Source organism: Epinephelus fuscoguttatus, linkage group LG19, assembly GCF_011397635.1.
Source record: "Epinephelus fuscoguttatus linkage group LG19, E.fuscoguttatus.final_Chr_v1".
Taxonomy (NCBI): domain Eukaryota; kingdom Metazoa; phylum Chordata; class Actinopteri; order Perciformes; family Serranidae; genus Epinephelus; species Epinephelus fuscoguttatus.
The window spans coordinates 28,585,168-28,606,429 of record NC_064770.1 but is presented as its reverse complement, the minus strand read 5'-3'; the positions used below and the strand labels follow the sequence as shown (position 1 = coordinate 28,606,429).

Genomic DNA, 21,262 nt, shown 5'->3' with positions numbered 1-21,262 from the left:
TATGAAATACTTTTGTAGTATATGTCTTAAATATTATACATTTTTTTCTTAATCATTTCTTGTACATGTTGTTTACATCACAAATATAAGAACACATTACCTTTGTCCCTGCAATACATAAAGTCCTGAAAACTGTTCCTGGGGAAAATTTACTCTAAACATTAAACACACAAAAAAACTCAAAAACCACTTGTTAATAAAAGGACCAAAGACAGCACAACAACATGATAACTGAAATTAAACCCTGACAAAAACTTTACATTTCTACAAATGAAGACACACTAATGTTTGTAAGTTATGTGGAATCTACATTGAGTCATAATATGAATGAAAAATAATGTTGCTTTTCCTTCATAAAATCACCAGAGGGCAGTCAGTGTCAAGTTTCTGTCTCTTCTGTGACTTAAAGGAGACACTCAGATCTGCTGTTCTCATTGACCTTAACTGACTGATACTCAAACCATGGAGAGTTCATATTTCTCTATTGTACATCAATAGGTACATTTCTGAAGTCCGAGTAAAATAATTTCTGAGAGACGACAGCAGTGATCTATAAAGTGGAGATGAGTGATGACAGCATATTTAATTTTCATTATTATCTGTGGTTGAGGCAGACATTAAACAGCTGGTTGATGTGACTGTAAATGTTTTTAATCTGACTCATCTGACTCATAATATCATCATCATAAATGTGTTTTCTTTCATGTGTATCAAAATAAATGTTCACAACCTAATTCCAAGCTCTGACTACATGTGACAGGACAGTCCATCCTTCTTTTATAGCCTGTCAGTGTCCTTCTCTATGCAAAGTGAACTTCCTCACAGTCTGCTATAAAGACTTGATATCATGCTGTCAGCTGCAGCAGAAGAAGAGAAGCTTCCATCAGATCACCTTCAATACCAACCATGTTCTCTGTAGCTCTGCTGCTGCTGCTGGCTGCTGGATCCTGTGAGTCTCACTGAGGCAGAGACACTGACAGTATGATCACAGCACACTGACTGTTCACTCTTATTACACTCATTCAATATTCAACATGTTTTCCTCCACAGGTGTGAAGTGTCAACAGTTGACACAGCCAGCCTCTGTGACTGTGCAGCCAGGTCAACGTCTGACCATCACCTGTCAGGTCTCTTATTCTGTGGGCAGCTACTACACAGCTTGGATCAGACAGCCTGCAGGGAAAGGACTGGAGTGGATTGGAATGAAAGACACCAGTGCTTCACACTACAAAGATTCACTGAAGAACAAGTTCAGTATCAGCTTAGACTCTTCCAGCAACACAGTGACTCTAAACGGACAGAATGTGCAGCCTGAAGACACTGCTGTGTATTACTGTGCCAGAGAGCCACAGTGACACAAAGCATCAGTAGACCTGAACAAAAACCCCTCAGTGCCTGAACACTTGTAACATGAAGCCACCAGAGGAGGAGCCCTCAGACCACTAATGATTTCAACACCAGCTCACTGAAACAGTCTAAGGATTTAAGAGGAAGGTTGATTTAATAGCAGCTCTTTTCATCAGTTTAAAAACTTGTACTTGACAATCACTGATACATCAATGTATTTATCATGATAAAAACTAATATGCACTTTTATGAACTGTTAAGCCATAAGTTTTTCAAGTAGTGAATAAATGCAGCTGAATTGTTATCAAGGTAGAAGTGATTCTTTTTGGTCTAATAAAACTGTGCATTAGATTTTTCACAAGAAAGATTCCAGCCAGTAGAAGCTGCAGGCCAAAACACAACTGAAAACATGTAGGATGTCAGTTTCCCTTGAAAAGAATACAATACAAAATCTTAACTTAAAAAAAGGTAAAGAGACATGAGATATTGTTTGCTCATCTCAAATGAAGCCTACATGGTGATTTTCATACTTTATCAGCTGAAACCAATTTTGCAAAAATATATGATTTTTATTTCATTAATTTATTTTATCACCAGTAGCAATATTCCATTATTAGTAAGTCACACTGAACAAAAGCATCTGCCATGTTAAATAAATGTGTTGAAATGTTACAAAGTGACTCACAGTAAAACAGGGACAATAACAGAACAAACTGTTCATTAAAAAGGAGGAGTCAATGCAAAACTCAGATATCTTCCACCTCTACTTATCTGACTGCAGAGAGGAGGACAGAGAACAGTGGACACACAGTTTAACATGATGGACTATAGGACAGGACTGCTGCTTTTAACTATCTGCTGGGCAGGTGAAGATTTTTATTGATATTGATTTGACATATTTTCAATTGAGCTACCAAAGTAATGAACAACATGCATATCTTTTTTGTCTTGACAGGTGTTGATGGTCAGACTCTGACAGAATCTGAACCAGTGATTAAAAGGCCTGGAGAATCTCACAGACTGACCTGTACAGCCTCTGGATTGGACTTTGACAGCTACTGGATGCACTGGGTCAGACAGGCTCCTGGAAAAGGACTGGAGTGGATCGCTCATATCAGTAGTAGCAGTAGCAGCATCTACTACTCTCAGTCAGTCAAAGGCCGGTTCACCATCTCCAGAGACAACAGCAGACAGCAGGTGTATCTGCAGATGAACAGTCTGAAGACTGAAGATTCTGCTGTTTATTATTGTGCTCGAGACACACAGTGACTGGAGTTGGTTGAGCAGCTGTACAAAAACCTACAGTATCTTCCAGGCTGCACAAGCATTGAGAATTTATGATGTATTTGTTTATATCATTAGTATCAATGTTATTTACATTAAAATACATTACATCATGTTTTTAATTCTTATATTCTGTATTATATGTCTTTTGATATCCTATAGTTTCCATTAGAAACATTTCCTGTATGAAACCATGAATTCATCTTTGTCCCTGCATTATAAAGACCTGAAAACTGATTAATATTATTCATAAACCTAAAAGACACCACAGTAAAGAAGACTAGCTCATGAACTAAAGCTTAATACTTTGTATAGAGAGGTTTTCATATTCAAATTCTATTAATATAATAATCAAAGAATTATTATTGTGTCTGCAGAGAAATATCCAGAAAAGATGTGAGACAATACTGACAGTTTGTTGCAATAAAGGAATGTGCATATATATGTGACACAACCACACAGATGAAGGTAATCAGTGTTGATTAACACAAAAAGTAACTCAGAAATGTAAAAACTACCAAAGTTTTCACCGCCATTGAAATATTTATTTTACTGCAGTTTGTGAAACATTTCAGTTCCTGAGCAGCTGTTTTCCAACAACTACAAACACTGAAACTGTTAAAAAGAATTTATTCAAACCAGCCGCATCAGACTGAAGTTTTTATACTATTTAATTGACATGATTCTGGCTGCTGTCACTTTATGTCTGTGTACAGCAAATACAGTAATCATGTCAGTACAGTAAGTGAAGCAGTAAATGAATTCATAAATGCAGTAAGTAGATGATACAAAATATTGACAGTAAAACAAAGTCAGCAATGGTTGCATGCAAATGCTGGAATATGGATCAAATGTAAAGCAGAGGTGATTTGTTGTCACTCTGCAGATATAATAACACTGAACAGACTCTTCTATTGGCTCCAGTTAGACCAACATTGATGCTTCATATGTTTGATTCTATGCAAACTCAGTGAGCTTCCTTGTTACTCAGCTATAAAAACATCCCATCAGGCTGTCAGTGGAGTTCACAGCACGTCAGTTTCAACATAAACCATGTTCTCTGTAGCTCTGCTGCTGCTGTTGGCAGCTGGATGTGAGTCTCTCTGGATTTGTCAAAGTCAACAGTTCTTCTTTTGTTAATTTGATCATTTGTTACAATTATTTTTTTTAACAGGTGTGAAGTGTGAACAGTTGACACAGCCAGCCTCTGTGACTGTGCAGCCAGGTCAACGTCTGACCATCACCTGTCAGGTCTCTTATTCTCTTGGCTACTACACAGCTTGGATCAGACAGCCTGCAGGGAAAGGACTGGAGTGGATTGGGAGCAAATATACTGGAGCTTCATACTACAAAGATTCACTGAAGAACAAGTTCAGTATCAGCTTAGACTCTTCCAGCAACACAGTGACTCTAAACGGACAGAATGTGCAGCCTGAAGACACTGCTGTGTATTACTGTGCCAGAGAGCCACAGTGACACAAAGCATCAGTAGACCTGAACAAAAACCCCTCAGTGCCTGAACACTTGTAACATGAAGCCACCAGAGGAGGAGCCCTCAGACCACTAATGATTTCAACACGTTAAGTGAAAAGGGAAGCAGGCTTTCGTTTGTATAAATGTCTCTTAAATAAATCTAATCGCAGCTATCGTCCTCAGTTTAAATACTCTAACACTACTGTAACTGATACATCACATAGTTAAGAGATAAATAAATATTCCTTACCATTACTTACATGCTGCATTAAGAAATGCACTGCAGTATGTCAGGTTACATACTGCAGCATTCTTTCATGGATGTGCATCATTAACCACATTTTCAGCATATTCCTTCTTTGTCTTACACCAGTGTTTGTTGGATTATTGTTGCTAATGAATCACTGGCACAGTGAAGGTTGACAATAAACATTCACATCTTCTCTCTGAGAAGGCAAGAAGAACAACAGACCTACAGGTTGTACTTGAGTACAGTCAGCACACATCAGTAATGTTGCTGCAAATTTAAACTGCATGTCACAGAAACATGCCAAGTTTCAACTAGAAAATGGATGGTGGAAAATGTCCCATTGTTTAGTGTAGTCTAGTGGTGATGACATGCAACTGCCAGACATATCAATGATTTCCCACAGTTATATGACTATTTTTCTGCAGCTTTGCAACACTGTGATCCCTTTACATGGATACATTCATCCCTACAGACACCAGACGACATATGATGTGGTAACACTTTACAATAAGGTACACAAAATTCAAGTAGTTACTGAGGAACTAATGAGGAACTAATCAGTAGTTACAGAGAACAGCTACTACACAGCTTGGATCAGACAGCCTGCAGGGAAAGGACTGGAGTGGATTGGGAGAAAATATACTGGAGATTCAGACTACAAAGATTCACTGAAGAACAAGTTCAGTATCAGCTTAGACTCTTCCAGCAACACAGTGACTCTAAACGGACAGAACGTGCAGCCTGAAGACACTGCTGTGTATTACTGTGCCAGAGAGCCACAGTGACACAAAGCATCAGTAGACCTGAACAAAAACCCCTCAGTGCCTGAACACTTGTAACATGAAGCCACCAGAGGAGGAGCCCTCAGACCACTAATGATTTCAACACCAGCTCACTGTTACAGTACAGAGAGAAGATGAAGATATATGATGTTTTAACATGATTACCATGTATAACATTTAAATCTGAATTAGTAGTGTCTGTTGACCACAAATTCATAAGTTGGTAATATCCTGTTGCAGACAATGTGTGTTTGGTACAATTCAATCGCAGACAGCGCCTCGTTGGTAAATATGGAAGCATTAGAAATGTTCCAAGCTTAACTATCTAGGAAGCAATTAAAGAAAATTAAACTTTAAACTAGCAAAGGTACAGGAGGGGAGGAGTGAAATGTCCCGCCAGTGACAGTGACTGCTCCTACTGGACTCAGCCTGAGACAGACAGCTGGCAAGGCCAATCACAGCGCAGAGACCAGAGCCTGCCTGCCAGTCTCAACCCCTTGGAACAACTATAGAGTGCCAAAGTCACGCCCCTTCCGGTAGAGCTCATGGGACCTTAGATTGGGGAAAAATATGAATGGCAGTGAATGGGGAGAGCAATATTATCTTTTGTTCCCGTTTGAGTTGCGACGTGAAATCTAAATATGTTGTTAATGAATTTAAAACATAAATTTTAAGGTCAAGAAAGTCATACTTCGTGATAAAACTGTTGAGATATAAGCTTTTGAAAAATACGTAATTAGACGTCATAGCCTTGGCTCGCTTTCAGCAGCTTGGAGTGACTGCAACCTGGCACAAAACACACAGACATCTTCAATCATAAATCGATTAATCATAAAACAGTGGAATTTCAGCGGGGAGGCCAAGCTCCTGGAAGTGAACGAAAGCTATGACGTCACATACATGACCTCCTCCTGTGTACTCTTGAGTCTTTCTAATTAAAAAGATCATATCTCAACAGTTTTACCACAAAGTATGACTTTCTTGACCTTAAAATTTATGTTTTAAATTCATTCACAACATATTTAGATTTCATGTCGCAACTCAAACGGGAACAAAAGATATCATTGCTCTCCCCATTCACTGCCATTCATATTTTTTCCGATCTAAGGTCCCATGAGCTCTACCGGAAGGGGCGTGACTTTGGCACTCTGTAAGATCAGAAGAGACTTTTTGTCTTGTGGAGTAAGAGAAGTTAAAGAAGTTAAAAAGAGAAGAAGAAGAAGAACTTTTGAGAAGCTGGCGGGCCACGCTGGGCCCCATCCAGCATGGCCCGCCGGGCAATTTGATTGCATCCTGAGCAGAGCTGAACATGCTAAAACCCAACAGAAAGAACTTTATGTCACAAGGTCTGCCTAACTCGTGCGTCCTGGACCAACAAGGTCAGGGCTGAAGAAAGGCAGACTCCTGCATGCCCACACTGGGTGTGTGAAGATGACCGACATGGAGAGCCAAGCTCACCCAAGCCAAAGTTGCCGTGTGGGCTAAAGAACGCCCAAAAGTGCCCAAAAGCTCCAAGAAGTTCAAACGAGGAGAAGAGAAGGACCAGATGAGCAGGCTGCCCTGTGAGACAGCACTAGGAGCGGTTCACACCATGGAGCAGCGCTGCTTTTTCCTCTTCCCCCTCCAGAGCATCTTCTTTCTGGTCTGCTACAACTCAAGTGAAACAACATAATTTTCCTGTGCTGGGGTTTGATGCGTAGTTTAATAAGTATGGTAGGGAGCATTAGATAAAACTAGGATTTCCCCTAAGTTTTCAGATATTTCCCTTTTTGCTTCCCATGCCTCTCAGCTGTTAAATGGTGCTTTTCACAGTTCATGTCAAAGTTTCCTCTGATAATTATCTTACCATTGCTCACTGCTTCATCTGGTTCACTCTGGTCATTGTTTCATTCATTCATTAGCATTGCTGTATTCATTTCATTCCGCTCATAGTTGAATTTACTCTTTGTCTTGTTTGTTGTTAGTTGTATTGCGTCTTGGTCTCCTGTGTCAGTAGTTCAGAATAAATGTTTGTCTATAAAGTCGTCGTCTTGGTTTTCTGTAGGATTACATTCAGTCACTTTACGGGTGCAAAGATCCTGGCTATTTGAGCTCTATTTGAATTGATAATTAATAATTTCCCCAAAGTGCGTTAAACATTCTTGTCTGATGAACAAGAGGTGTGGTCTTATTAGTCTGACTATGAAATCATATCGCTGGACGAATAATTAAAGTGATTATGTTTAATAATTCTTATTAATGTCACTTTTTGCTAATATTGAGCAAATCAAACCCTACAGTATTCATGGTGAAAAATGCAGGCACCTGAATAAACTGTTTATGATCAAACAAATCTTACATATGTAATGGTGGAGAATGCAAACCCCAAATGAATCTTATCAATCAAACTTTTCATACAAAATGATGGAGAATGTTGGCGAGCATTTATTTAATAAATGCTGCCACAGAATAAATTATAAATTATGTAGCGATCAATATTTCCTACAATCTTAAAGAAACAATGTTATCTAGCAACAATTAAACACATAAATTAAACAAAAATTATGTTACTGTCATCACTACTACCTCACATAACAGCCAGAGACAGTGAAACAATCTGCTGAAATCAATGTACAGTGTGAATTAAAGAAATGCTACATGTACATATTTAGGCCACATAAATGTATTTATTATATGACATATGAAGCAGGACACAACATTGTAGTGAAAGATAATGCTGCAGTTCTGGATATAAAAACACTAGATGGCAGTCAGTGTCAAGTTTCTCTCTCCTCTGTCACGATGAGGAGAAACTCAGATCTGCTGTTCTCATTAATATCAACTGTCTGACATTCAAACCCTGAACTACAGCTTCATACTCACATCTACTGTGAGCTTACTTTCTTTTTGCTCACCATCTCATATAGATTACAAGATAAACAGCCAGGAGACTAAAGGACCTGCTGTTTGTTCTTGTGCCTGAGAGACATTGTGATGAAAGCTGAATGAATAAGTGATACTGCAATGAGACAAACTTTCACTTCTTGGGCTGATAGAGGAAAAACTATGTCTTACTATGTCTTACTTTGTCACATTCTTCCACCTCACTGAGGTGACCAATCACTTCTTAAAGCCTCTACAAGGAACTTTCATTTTGAGTTGATTTTGGCGACCCTGTGGACAAAAGCGGTTGTGTTTTGCCGGAATGAAGCCTACATTTCCCATGAGCTCTAGCGCGTATTGTCGTAAAGATGCTTACCTGGCTCGCGCATGTGTTTGTTTTGGGGATGAATGAAACAACAAGATGGGAAAACTTAGTCCCCGCTCCTTTCGGGGATCCCAGCTCACCTCTGCCGCACCCCAGCTCCACCTCTCCGGCGTAAGCGCCACTGCCGCCGGGGTAAACGCAGCGGTCGGCAGGTAAGGCTGAAGGCCTGTTTGGCGAACACTTCCACGGCTTCTTGGACTGAGTATGGAGCGGTGCCTCGCCTCTTTATTTCTCGGCACTCACTGGACACTGTCGACGCCTGGCCGGTACCTGTGGTCGGCCCGGATGAGGTGTTCCAGCCCCGTGGCCCCTGCTCTCCTCATCCCCGCTGGCTCAGGGTGAATCTGCGCAACCTGCGGCCTCTGTGTGTGGCTCCCCGGACAGCTAACGCCGTGGACCCGCCGGCTCCTGCCAGGATTGAGCTAGTAAATGCTAGATTGCTAGCAAACAAAACGTTTATCCTGAAGGATTTCCTGACTTCCCGAGGATTGGATTTTCTCTGTGTGACTGAAACATGCAGTCTGAGTGCCGTAAATCGTTTCGTCCTGGAAGCGACCTGGGGTGAACCCGGAGACAGTTTCCTTCAGGTAGGCCTATGGATATACACTATATAGAAATAGCTTATCTTCACACCGATGGTCTCATTTGCTGTTGTAGGTCAAGCACAAACATCAGCAGAAACGAGAGACTTTTGCATATCCAGTTAAAAGTTCCTTGTAGCGGCTTTAAGCTAATTGAATTCCTCCCCTGGGGATCAATAAAGTATGTCTTATCTTATCTTATCTTATCTTATCTTATCTTATCTTAAAGGGAAAGAGGGAAACAATCTTTACATTTTATAAGTGTTTGTCACTTTAAATACTTTAAAGTTATAGAATGTATATATAAATGTATTTTTACTGCAGTGAAAAAATGATTTTCACTTTTGAACATTTTTAAACACTAAAACTTGTAATGATTGAAACATGTCAGTAAAGACTTTAATATGCCGACAAAGAAGAATATCCATTTCTGTTTCACCCTTCCATCTACCCTATAGCTGTGCTTGCTCATTCTTGAGGGGTGCAGGGGGCTGTAGCCAATCACAGGTAACAATGAGTGAGAGGCGCAGTACAGGTCACCAATGACAGGACTCAGTCACATTCTATTTTCATCAAAGAGTAATGTAATTGTACTTTCCGTGTGAGGAGGAGTCAATGCAAAACTCAGATATCTTCCACCTCTACTTATCTGACTGCAGAGAGGAGGACAGAGAACAGTGGACACACAGTTTAACATGATGGACTATAGGACAGGACTGCTGCTTTTAACTATCTGCTGGGCAGGTGAAGATTTTACCTGATCTTGACTTGACACAGTTCTCATTTGTGCACCAACTAAATTCATGTTATGTTCTCTTATATCTTGACAGGTGTTGATGGTCAGACTCTGACAGAATCTGAACCAGTGATTAAAAGGCCTGGAGAATCTCACAGACTGACCTGTACAGCCTCTGGATTTTCACTTAGTAGCCACTGGATGCACTGGGTCAGACAGGCTCCTGGAAAAGGACTGGAGTGGATCGCTGCTGATGGTGGTGGCACCAACTACTACTCCCAGTCAGTTCAAGGCCGGTTCACCATCTCCAGAGACAACAACGTCGATCAAGTGTATCTGCAAATGAACAGTCTGAAGACTGAAGATTCTGCTGTTTATTATCGTGCTTGAGACACACAGTGACTGGAGTTGGTTGAGCAGCTGTACAAAAACCTACACCACTTCTTTTAGGCTGGCAGAGCCCAAGCATGAAATACGTTTGTAGTATATTTCTTAAATATTATACTTTTTTTTTCTTTTTTTGTACATGTTGTTTACATTAAGAATATAAGAACACATTACCTTTGTCCCTGCAATACAGAAAGTCCTGAAAACTGTTCCTAAGGAAAATTTACTCTAAACATCAAAAGCCACTTGTTAATAAAAGGACCAAAGACAGCACAACAACATGATAACTGAAATTAAACCACGACAAAAACTTTACACTTCTACAAATGAAGACACACTAATGTTTGTAAGTTATGTGGAATCTACATTGAGTCATAATATGAGTGAAAAATAATGTTGCTTTTCCTTCATAAAATCACCAGAGGGCAGTCAGTGTCAAGTTTCTGTCTCTTCTGTGACTTAAAGGAGACACTCAGATCTGCTGTTCTCATTGACCTTAACTGACTGATACTCAAACCATGGAGAGTTCACATTTCTCTATTGTACATCAATAGGTACATTTCTGAAGTCTGATTAAAATAATTTCTGAGAGACGACAGCAGTGATCTATAAAGTGGAGATGAGTGATGACAGCATATTTAATTTTCATCTATCATATGTAGTTGAGGCAGACATTAAACAGTCGGTTGATCTGACTGTAAATGTTTTTAATCTGACTCATAATATCATCATCATAAATGTGTTTTCTTTCATGTGTATCAAAATAAATGTTCACAACCTAATTCCAAGCTCTGACTACATGTGACAGGACAGTTCATCCTTCTTTTATAGCCTGTCAGTGTCCTTCACTATGCAAAGTGAACTTCCTCACAGTCTGCTATAAAGACTTGATATCATGCTGTCAGCTGCAGCAGAAGAAGAGAAGCTCCCATCAGATCACCTTCAATACCAACCATGTTCTCTGTAGCTCTGCTGCTGCTGCTGCTGCTGGCTGCTGGATCCTGTGAGTCTCACTGAGGCAGAGACACTGACAGTATGATCACAGCACACTGACTGTTCACTCTTATTACACTCATTCAATATTCAACATGTTTTCCTCCACAGGTGTGAAGTGTGAACAGTTGACACAGCCAGCCTCTGTGACTGTGCAGCCAGGTCAACGTCTGACCATCACCTGTCAGGTCTCTTATTCTGTTGGTAGCCATCACACACATTGGATCAGACAGCCTGCAGGGAAAGGACTGGAGTGGATTGGAGCAGCACAAGTTGGATACACCTCAGCTTACAAAGATTCACTGAAGAACAAGTTCAGTATCAGCTTAGACTCTTCCAGCAACACAGTGACTCTAAACGGACAGAATGTGCAGCCTGAAGACACTGCTGTGTATTACTGTGCCAGAGAGCCACAGTGACACAAAGCATCAGTAGACCTGAACAAAAACCCCTCAGTGCCTGAACACTTGTAACATGAAGCCACCAGAGGAGGAGCCCTCAGACCACTAATGATTTCAACACCAGCTCACTGTTACAGTACAGAGAGAAACAGACTGAGGATTTTATGAAAATATTTTTATACACAGTAGCAATATCCCATAATTTGTGTGTTAATGAAAAAAGAAACTTAAATCAAGTAAGTAAATAAACATGTTTACATATTAGAAAGTGACTTACAGTCAAACAAGGATAATAATGACATCAGGTTAGAAATATGAACAAAATCAAAAATATTAACACAGATGTGAACTTTGTCTTCAGTAGAAGACAACACAAAATATGTTTAGTTAGACAAAAGCCTTAAAATAAAGACATGTTTTGAGGAGAAATTAAACAGAGGACACTGTTCAGTCAGAAAGGAGGAGTCAATGCAAAACTCAGATATCTTCCACCTCTACTTATCTGACTGCAGAGAGGAGGACAGAGAACAGTGGACACACAGTTTAACATGATGGACTATAGGACAGGACTGCTGCTTTTAACTATCTGCTGGGCAGGTGAAGATTTTACCTCATGTTGAGTTTAAATAGTTCTTAATTGTGTTTCTGACATATTTCACACTATTGTTTTTATTTGACAGGTGTTGATGGTCAGACTCTGACAGAATCTGAGCCAGTGACTAAAAGGCCTGGAGAATCTCACAGACTGACCTGTACAGCCTCTGGATTTAACTTCCGTGGCTATGAGATGAGCTGGGTCAGACAGGCTCCTGGAAAAGGACTGGAGTGGATTGCTTATATCAGCACATCTAGTACTCCTATCTATTACTCCCAGTCAGTCCAGGGTAGATTCACCATCTCCAGAGATGACTCCAGCAGTAAAGTCTATCTACAGATGAACAGTCTGAAGAGCGAGGACACAGCAGTGTATTACTGTGCCAGAGAGACACAGTGAGAGACAATAATAGGAGACTCATACAAAAACTACTTCCTCTATTTAACCACTGAGAACACTCAGTTGTCTAAGTATCACTTTTTTTGTATTGAGCCTACTGATTGCTCTTAAAAGGTTTTTCATTTAACAGCATCTGTTTTCATCAGTTGAAATACTCGTACGTCACAATGTGGTTTCATGTGGTTAGGTTTAGGCACAGTAACCTTGGTTATGGTGAGGAAAACATTGTGTACCCTGTTTTGTCACCACAACCAAGGCTGGAAATGTCCCCATCTACCGTTACAGAAATTGCTATGTTGGTCTTGAACAGCAGCCTGCTGCTGTCTGCTGCGTCGTAACCATCTCACTAAGGTTTCACACCATCCACCATCCACGCCTCCTCCTGATGAGAAACTCAGCTCATATGTAATCTGAAAACACACACACACAAAACAAATCACATCACCTTAGAACTACTGAGATGGTATGCATGAAATGTACAAATGATGTAAAGTCTCTGTGGATAGCTGACATTTTATTTTGGTCACTGGGCTGATCATTTAGGAGAGAGCCATAATTAAGTTTCAGACAAAACACTCTGTCCTCTGTTCCTTTGAGATGAGGGACTGTTACGCCCCACCCTTAGGCAACCCTATGGGGCAAACAAAACTCCAACACTCACCCAAAATAACCACATAAACACCTTTAAAACACTCAAATCCATGGGATTTGTTACAGGTAAAACAGGCAAACAAGACAACAAAAATCCCATGCTGAGAGGCAGCAGGACCAGCAGTCCCCACACCAGAGGCCTCCCTCCTTTGCTGCTGGCACAAGAGCTCTTAAACACCTCCTCTATGCCAGGTGCACTGCACCTCGTTAACTAATGCAGCACACCTGGGCAGATCTACAGAGCAGGGGAAAGGGACAGCAGCACAGAACACTTAGAGGCCGTTTACACGTACACGGTGATTTTGACAAACGGAGACATCTTCCTTCATTTGTGCCCTTCATTTACACGCAAACGGAGATTTCTCCTCTGAAAACGAGTCTTTCTAAAAACTCCGGCCAGAGTGGAGATTTTGGAAAACTCTGGTTGCGTATTTGCATGTAAACTGAGATAAACGGAGATAGACGGAGTTAGAGGCAGCCGGCGTCACAGTATGCGCCGGAACTTGCGCCTGTGTCAAACGTGCGACCCATGAGTGCGACCTATGTTGCTATGGTGACAGTGGATACATGGAAGACTTGAGCTTCTCGTTACACTGCCACCTACAGGTTTGGCATGCTCTTGTGTATATATACACGGGTAAGTGTAAACGAAGATCTCTTTGAAAACGGAGACGGTGAAATGTCCGTTTATGAAAATAGCCGGCCACGTGTAAACGGCCTCATAGAGCCATAACAGGGACAAATACAGCAAAGGACAGACACCAGTCCAATCCAATTCACTCCCTCCTGTGAGGAGGAGTCAATGCAAAACTCAGATTATCTTCTCTACGTATTATTAAATAGGCATATCTTGCTTATTCAGTGACCAGCCCAGTCGCCAGAGGAACGTTTCTGCAGACCATGGATATGTTACATAATTTGACTTCAAGTTTCAAGGAACAAAATGACATAAAAACAATATAAATCATAACTACATTACTTTTCTCTTTCCCATTTTAGAATTTCTAAATCCAACTTCAAATTTTAACAATCATTAAAAAGTCAACAGAAGTGAAGCCATGATGTAACTCAGTTAATTCAGTCTGGATTCTTTCATGAAAACAATTTTTTGAACGTATTTAGCATCTGGATGTTTTAAATGATGTTTTATTTCATGTTAAATGTGTTCAGAGACTTGAATTTGACTTTGAAAGCAGAATGTGATGTAGGAGGAGCTTACTGTAAACAAATTCTCACAGGGATCCAGTTAACATCATATTTAAAAAGGGGATTCATGGATTTGGAAACATAAACACACTGTGAACATGGCTGACAGAAAACTAACACTCTTGATGGTGGCTCTGTTGGTTTCAACTGGTGCTGAAGGTCAGACCATAACAGAGTCTGAACCAGCAGTTAGAAAACCTGGAGAATCTCACAGACTGACCTGTACAGCCCATGGGTTCTCATTCAGCAGCTACGCTATGGTCTGGGTCAGACAGGCTCCTGGAAAAGGACTGGAGTGGATTGCTTACATAAGCACAGCTAGTACTCCTATCTATTACTCCCAGTCAGTCCAGGGTGGATTCACCATCTCCAGAGATGACTCCAGCAGTAAAGTCTATCTACAGATGAACAGTCTGAAGAGCGAGGACACAGCAGTGTATTACTGTGCCAGAGAGACACAGTGAGAGACAATAATAGGAGACTCATACAAAAACTACTTCCTCTATTTATCATCACCACTGGGAACATATCATTTTGTTGTATTACATTTATTGCAATGCTGATTTTTGTTCATGTACTTTTATTATCCACAATGAAAATGTCCAAGTATATAAATATCAGTAATATAAATCTTAAAGACTTTATTAATAACACAAATCCTCCACTAGCACTCATCAAAATGATGAGTGCTAGTGGAGGATTTAATAACATGATTTACAGCAAAAACAGAAATGCAGTTTTTGGACTGGTTTAATTGCTTTGAGTTGTTTATGAAATATCCATCATTAATTAACTGTTGAAATATAAATTTTAAGTATTTTTTGTTTTGTTTATGAATATTTATTATAAAAACAAGATTTTAAAAAGTGTCAGTGCAACAATGAACTGAAAAAGCTCCAGATGTTAATTATACAAAAGCAGGTTCTGAAAAATAAATCCTGATGAAGTTGAATCAAGATTCCAAGCTGAATCACAGCAGCTTATCTAAAGACACTGTGGTGTTTTATTCTGGAGAATAAATAAAAAGATAAATATTAATAATAACAACAGGTTCCTCTAAATAGCTCCAGTCTGATCCACACTCATTCACCACACATTGGATTCTATGCAAACTCAGTGAGCTTCCTTGTTACTCAGCTATAAAAACATCCCATCAGGCTGTCAGTGGAGTTCACAGCACGTCAGTTTCAACATAAACCATGTTCTCTGTAGCTCTGCTGCTGCTGTTGGCAGCTGGATGTGAGTCTCTCTGGATTTGTCAAAGTCAACAGTTCTTCTTTTGTTAATTTGATCATTTGTTACAAAACATTTTCTCTTTTTAACAGGTGTGAAGTGTGAACAGTTGACACAGCCAGCCTCTGTGACTGTGCAGCCAGGTCAACGTCTGACCATCACCTGTCAGGTCTCTTATTCTGTGGGCAGCCACTACACAGCTTGGATCAGACAGCCTGCAGGGAAAGGACTGGAGTGGATTGGATATAGTCGTGTTGGAGGGAGCACACACTATAAAGATTCACTGAAGAACAAGTTCAGTATCAGCTTAGACTCTTCCAGCAACACAGTGACTCTAAACGGACAGAATGTGCAGCCTGAAGACACTGCTGTGTATTACTGTGCCAGAGAGCCACAGTGACACAAAGCATCAGTAGACCTGAACAAAAACCCCTCAGTGCCTGAACACTTGTAACATGAAGCCACCAGAGGAGGAGCCCTCAGACCACTAATGATTACAGTACAGAGAGAAACAGATTTTGGATTCTAAATACTCTAGTATAACAATGCATTGTCTGTTAATAACATTAAAGTTACAGAATAAATTCAGCTCACAACTAGATTTCAAAAGTTTGTGATCGAACTACAGTAGAAATTATTCCCAATAAAACCAATTTCTCTTCCTTGATATCGTTTTTTGCAAAAACATACATTTATCATCTGAATCAGAACTGTGTTAGTGACTGAATCAAAAATGTTTAGCCAACTTCATGGTGATGGTTCTTTCACAATCTACAGTGTGTTGGATATGCAAGTTCTACCTTCTCTAAAAACACCTGAACATTTCATCTTTACAATGATTCAGTGTGTGTGTGTGTGTGTGTGTGTGTGTGTGTGTGTGTGTGTGTGTGTGTCAGTGAGAGGACAGAAGAGCTCACATCAGTTCAGCTTCAACATCGACCATGTTGGATGGTGTGGATGTATCCAACATACTGCACAGACATGCAGCACCATCAGAACAGATCTTTACGACTCACAGACACAATTTACTCGTCACTATCATTTATCACAGCTCATTTAATCTTAGTAAACAGATCTACATATGTATACAGAATCTGTAGGCAACAGGACAAGTTTGGGTATTGGACATGTTCTTGTGTCAGACTGTTGTCCGTGTGTAGTCTGAGCAGTATTGACCAATCATGTTTGAGAGGCAGGAAAACAGTCAGTGTGCAGAGGTGGATGGCATTGCCAGAAATGCAACCTCAGAAACCATCAACTATTGTCTGAGAACTCTGTGTTATATTGCTTTCTCAGTTTATCTAGATTCATATGCAAATACCTGTCTACAGATATTAGCCAAAATGACAGACGAGGAAGTCTGTGTGCTGCATATCTGCTTGCTTCACCTGATCGCCTGGAATATTGGCCGTTATTGCTGTCAGACCAATATCCAGTTGGTTCAGAGACTCTAATAAAGGTAGTTTTGAAAGAAGAGAAATTTCCTCAGACACTTTGGAAATAAACTGTAAATTGACCCCGATAGAGACGGTCCAATCATTATAAGATTCATAATGTTCCAGGGTAAAAACAATGGACTTGAATAATTGTACCATAGTGTACCTGTATTGTGCCTGCACAACACTGGGAACAGTGCTGCCCTGCCTTCTCAGCATTACTGTCTATAAACCAAAGAGTGTGTGTTTAGAGGACTCAGTCACCATCTGTGACAGAGAGTGAGGAGACCTCAAGCATGATTTCTTCTTCTCTGACAGAAACGTGGCATTTAAGGCATTTAGACCAGTTTAATTGAAACATGTCAGACAAACCTTAACTGTACAATGAACCTTCATGTTGCACCTATCCATCTATTAGCTATACAAGCTTATTCTTGAGGGTCGCACTGTGGCACTGTGGCTTTTTCTGTGAGGAGGAGTCAATGCAAAACTCAGATATCTTCCACCTCTACTTATCTGACTGCAGAGAGGAGGACAGAGAACAGTGGACACACAGTTTAACATGATGGACTATAGGACAGGACTGCTGCTTTTAACTATCTGCTGGGCAGGTGAAGAGTTTTGATGATTTTCACATTAGGTTTTCTTTCAGGTTGTAAATGTGTTGCATGTCATGGTTTTCTTGATGTCTTGACAGGTGTTGATGGTCAGACTCTGACAGAATCTGAACCAGTGACTAAAAGGCCTGGAGAATCTCACAGACTGACCTGTACAGCCTCTGGGTTCACATTCAGCAGCTACCCTATGAACTGGGTCAGACAGGCTCCTGGAAAAGGACTGGAGTGGATTGCTTTCATACACACAGACAGTTCTCCTATCCATTAAACCCAGTCAGTCCAGGGTAGATTCACCATCTCCAGAGATGACTCCAGCAGTAAAGTCTATCTGCAGATGAACAGTCTGAAGAGTGAGGACACAGCAGTGTATTACTGTGCCAGAGAGACACAGTGAGAGACAATAATAGGAGACTCATACAAAAACTACTTCCTCTTTTTACCACCATCACTAGGATCATTCAGTTGTCTCTGTATCACATTTTCTCTTCTCTGTTTTTCTCTCAATAATACTGACTAAATTGTCCGTAATAATAAGACTTTTCTATATAAAAACAACTTCCTCATACAGTCTTGAAGTTAACACATTTTACAGCCATATGAAAGGAAAAAATCTTTTCCTGAAGCATTTAGATATTTAAGAGGTCAAACCTTGTTGCCACTTTTTCTCTCTTATTTTTCAAATATCCTCTTACTTGATAAATTATTTTTGTATTTCTGTACATTCATCAAGCATTTAACAAATAAAAAACACAGTAAAGGTGACTTGTTCATAAAAGGGCCAAAGACAGCACAACAATCTGCATTTACATCTCTGCTGATTAAGACACAATAATGTCTGTTTATTATGTGGAATGAAGAGAGTCGGAATATGAGTGGAAATTAATGTTGCAGTTTCTTTAATAAAATCACTAGAGGGCAGTCAGCGTCAAGTTTATCTTTCCTCTGTTACTAAAAGGAGACACTCATCTGCTGTTCTCACTGATCTTAACTGACTGATACTCAAACCCTGGACTGAACTAAAGCTTAATGCTTTAAATACAGATGTTTTTCATATCTGATGAAATTATGGTCATATATCAGTGAAAGGATCATTGTTATGTTTTAACTGCAGATAATTACCCAAAAAGATGTGAGAGAATAATAAAAGTTTGATGCAATAAAGTTATCTGTGTCTGAATATGAAGGAAATGTAGCTACATCTCTAAATGTGCAGGAATATATGTGTCTTTATTTGGTCTGTGTCACATTTTCATATATATTCCATATAAAATGAATATAACAAACCAAATAAATAAATACATTTAAAACACATATAAATCACAAAGCATGATGTTTGATTAGGACTGCTTTTGATTTCTGACACAACAACACAGATGAAGGTCAACTGTGTTGATTATTACAAAAAAGTAACTCATAAATATATGAGCCACCACTTTGAAGTTTGTCTCATGTTTCAGTTCCTGTGCAGCTGTTTCTCAATCAGAGCCGGCCCAAGCCTCCATGGGGCCCTAAGCTAAATTTGATTTTGGGGCCCTCTATTACTATTCCCTCTATTACTGATCATTCACACACCTACTATAAGTTATTTCATGTTCTACTCATCACTTGTAAAACTAGAGGTGAGAACTTTTTGTTGTAGTTAGATTGTAATCCACAGTGATTAAGGCCATGGAAGCAGACAACAGATTTACAAACTTGCAGAAAAAAATCTTTCAATTAATATTTGGCAAAGTCAGCAACTCCCCCTACTGGCCACACAGAGAATCAATACATAAAACCTCAAAGAGCAGCCTGGCATGTTTTACCCATCTATGGTTTTTAATCTGAAATGGTAGCAAATTCAGCTACAAGAGCAGCCTGGGGTTGATTTACACTTAATATTCAAAGTGATATAGTACTAAGTGGGATACCAAATGTCATCTCGGCCAACTAAAAGTAACAAAATAAACCAGTCTTTACTGTAAACACAATCTGCTTTATTTTTTTTTCTTTTTGTTTTTAATTAAACTGCAACAGCAAATGTACAAAAACAGACAGTGTTTAAAAAAATAAAACAAATACTTGAATAATGATGTAAATGAACAGTGGCACCTGAAACAAGGTAACAAAAATGGTTTATAAATAAAATAAAATTACAAAGGCTGTTTTGTTGTTAACTTACCAGGTAGAGCTGAGGTTGCAGCAGACACGGAGGGGACAGTGGGCACAGAGGATGGGTCAGAGGATGGAGATGGATCTAAGATGAAAAACAACAACAACAACAAAAGCTAGCCATGTTAGATGTCATATTACACTTGAAAATTATGCTGCTTATTTTCGAAATAAATAAGCCGTAAAATATAGGGAAATTAAATTAATATTTTTGGACAAAATGATTCATCTCAGAATGTTCTGCAGTACACTGAGCAATTACAAAGGCTGTTTTGTTGTTAACTTACCAGGTAGAGCTGAGGTTGGAGCAGACGAGATCCTGATCTCATAATTACGAGATCTTTTCTCGTAATTACGAGATCTTTTCTTGTAATTACAAGATAAGGTGCCTAATTTTTTTTATCCAGTGAATGCAATGCGCTTCTGTACGATGCGCTTCCGTAATTTTGAATTACGAAAAAAAAACAGACAAAAAAGGAGAAGAAGGAAAAATCCCAAACAATACAAAAACACAGCAAACAACTTACATGTGTTGAATGTCAGAAGAAATGTCTGTCTGTCTGTTCTTACTATGGTGCACAAAATCTCAAATTTAAGGACAAATAAAAAAATGAATACTTCAGGAGTCATGAAATGTTGTTTTGCCTATCTCAGACCACACTGACAAGATAATTATCATACTGCCTGAACTGAAACCATTTTTTAAAATCAGAATGTTATTAATGATTTTCATTTATGCACAGTAACAATAGTTCCTTTATTTGAAAGTTGCATTGGACAAAATCATTTGCCATTTCAATCATTGTGTCTGAATGTTCCAAAGTGAATTATAGTAAAATATATACAGTACAGGCCAAAAGTTTGGACACACCTTCTCATTCAATGCGTTTTCTTTATTTTCATGACTATTTACATTGTAGATTCTCACTGAAGGCATCAAAACTATGAATAAACACATGTGGAGTTATGTACTTAACAAAAAAAAGGTGAAATAACTGAAAACATGTTTTATATTCTAGTTTCTTCAAAATAGCCACCCTTTGCTCTGATTACTGCTTTGCACACTCTTGGCATTCTCTCCATGAGCTTCAAGAGGTAGTCACCTGAAATGGTTTCCACTTTACAGGTGTGCCTTATCAGGGTTAATTAGTGGAATTTCTTGCTTTATCAATGGGGTTGGGACCATCAGTTGTGTTGTGCAGAAGTCAGGTTAATACACAGCCGACAGCCCTATTGGACAACTGTTAAAATTCATATTATGGCAAGAACCAATCAGCTAACTAAAGAAAAACGAGTGGCCATCATTACTTTAAGAAATGAAGGTCAGTCAGTCCGGAAAATTGCAAAAACTTTAAATGTGTCCCCAAGTGGAGTCGCAAAAACCATCAAGTGCTACAACGAAACTGGCACACATGAGGACCGACCCAGGAAAGGAAGACCAAGAGTCACCTCTGCTTCTGAGGATAAGTTCATCAAGTCACCAGCCTCAAATC

General features: G+C 39.4%; 2 protein-coding genes and 4 gene segments (V, D, J or C); all 6 read left to right on the top strand.

The window, feature by feature from the left end:
- ighd (immunoglobulin heavy constant delta) overlaps positions 1-21,262 on the top strand; it is a 185,184-nt gene that overhangs the window by 72,823 nt on the left and 91,099 nt on the right.
- LOC125878734 (uncharacterized) overlaps positions 1-21,262 on the top strand; it is a 231,193-nt gene that overhangs the window by 150,060 nt on the left and 59,871 nt on the right. The window lies entirely within an intron of this gene.
- LOC125878756 (Ig heavy chain V region 5A-like) lies at positions 863-16,016 on the top strand. The segment is given in 2 exon segments: positions 863-949; positions 15,658-16,016. Coding segments are annotated over 2 exon segments (351 nt in total).
- On the top strand, positions 3,532-4,133 carry LOC125878760 (immunoglobulin heavy variable 4-38-2-like). The segment is given in 2 exon segments: positions 3,532-3,724; positions 3,806-4,133. Coding segments are annotated over 2 exon segments (342 nt in total).
- LOC125878752 (Ig heavy chain V region XIG14-like) lies at positions 10,984-11,619 on the top strand. The segment is given in 2 exon segments: positions 10,984-11,090; positions 11,192-11,619. Coding segments are annotated over 2 exon segments (357 nt in total).
- Positions 11,958-12,505, top strand: LOC125878744 (immunoglobulin heavy variable 3-48-like). The segment is given in 2 exon segments: positions 11,958-12,078; positions 12,162-12,505. Coding segments are annotated over 2 exon segments (363 nt in total).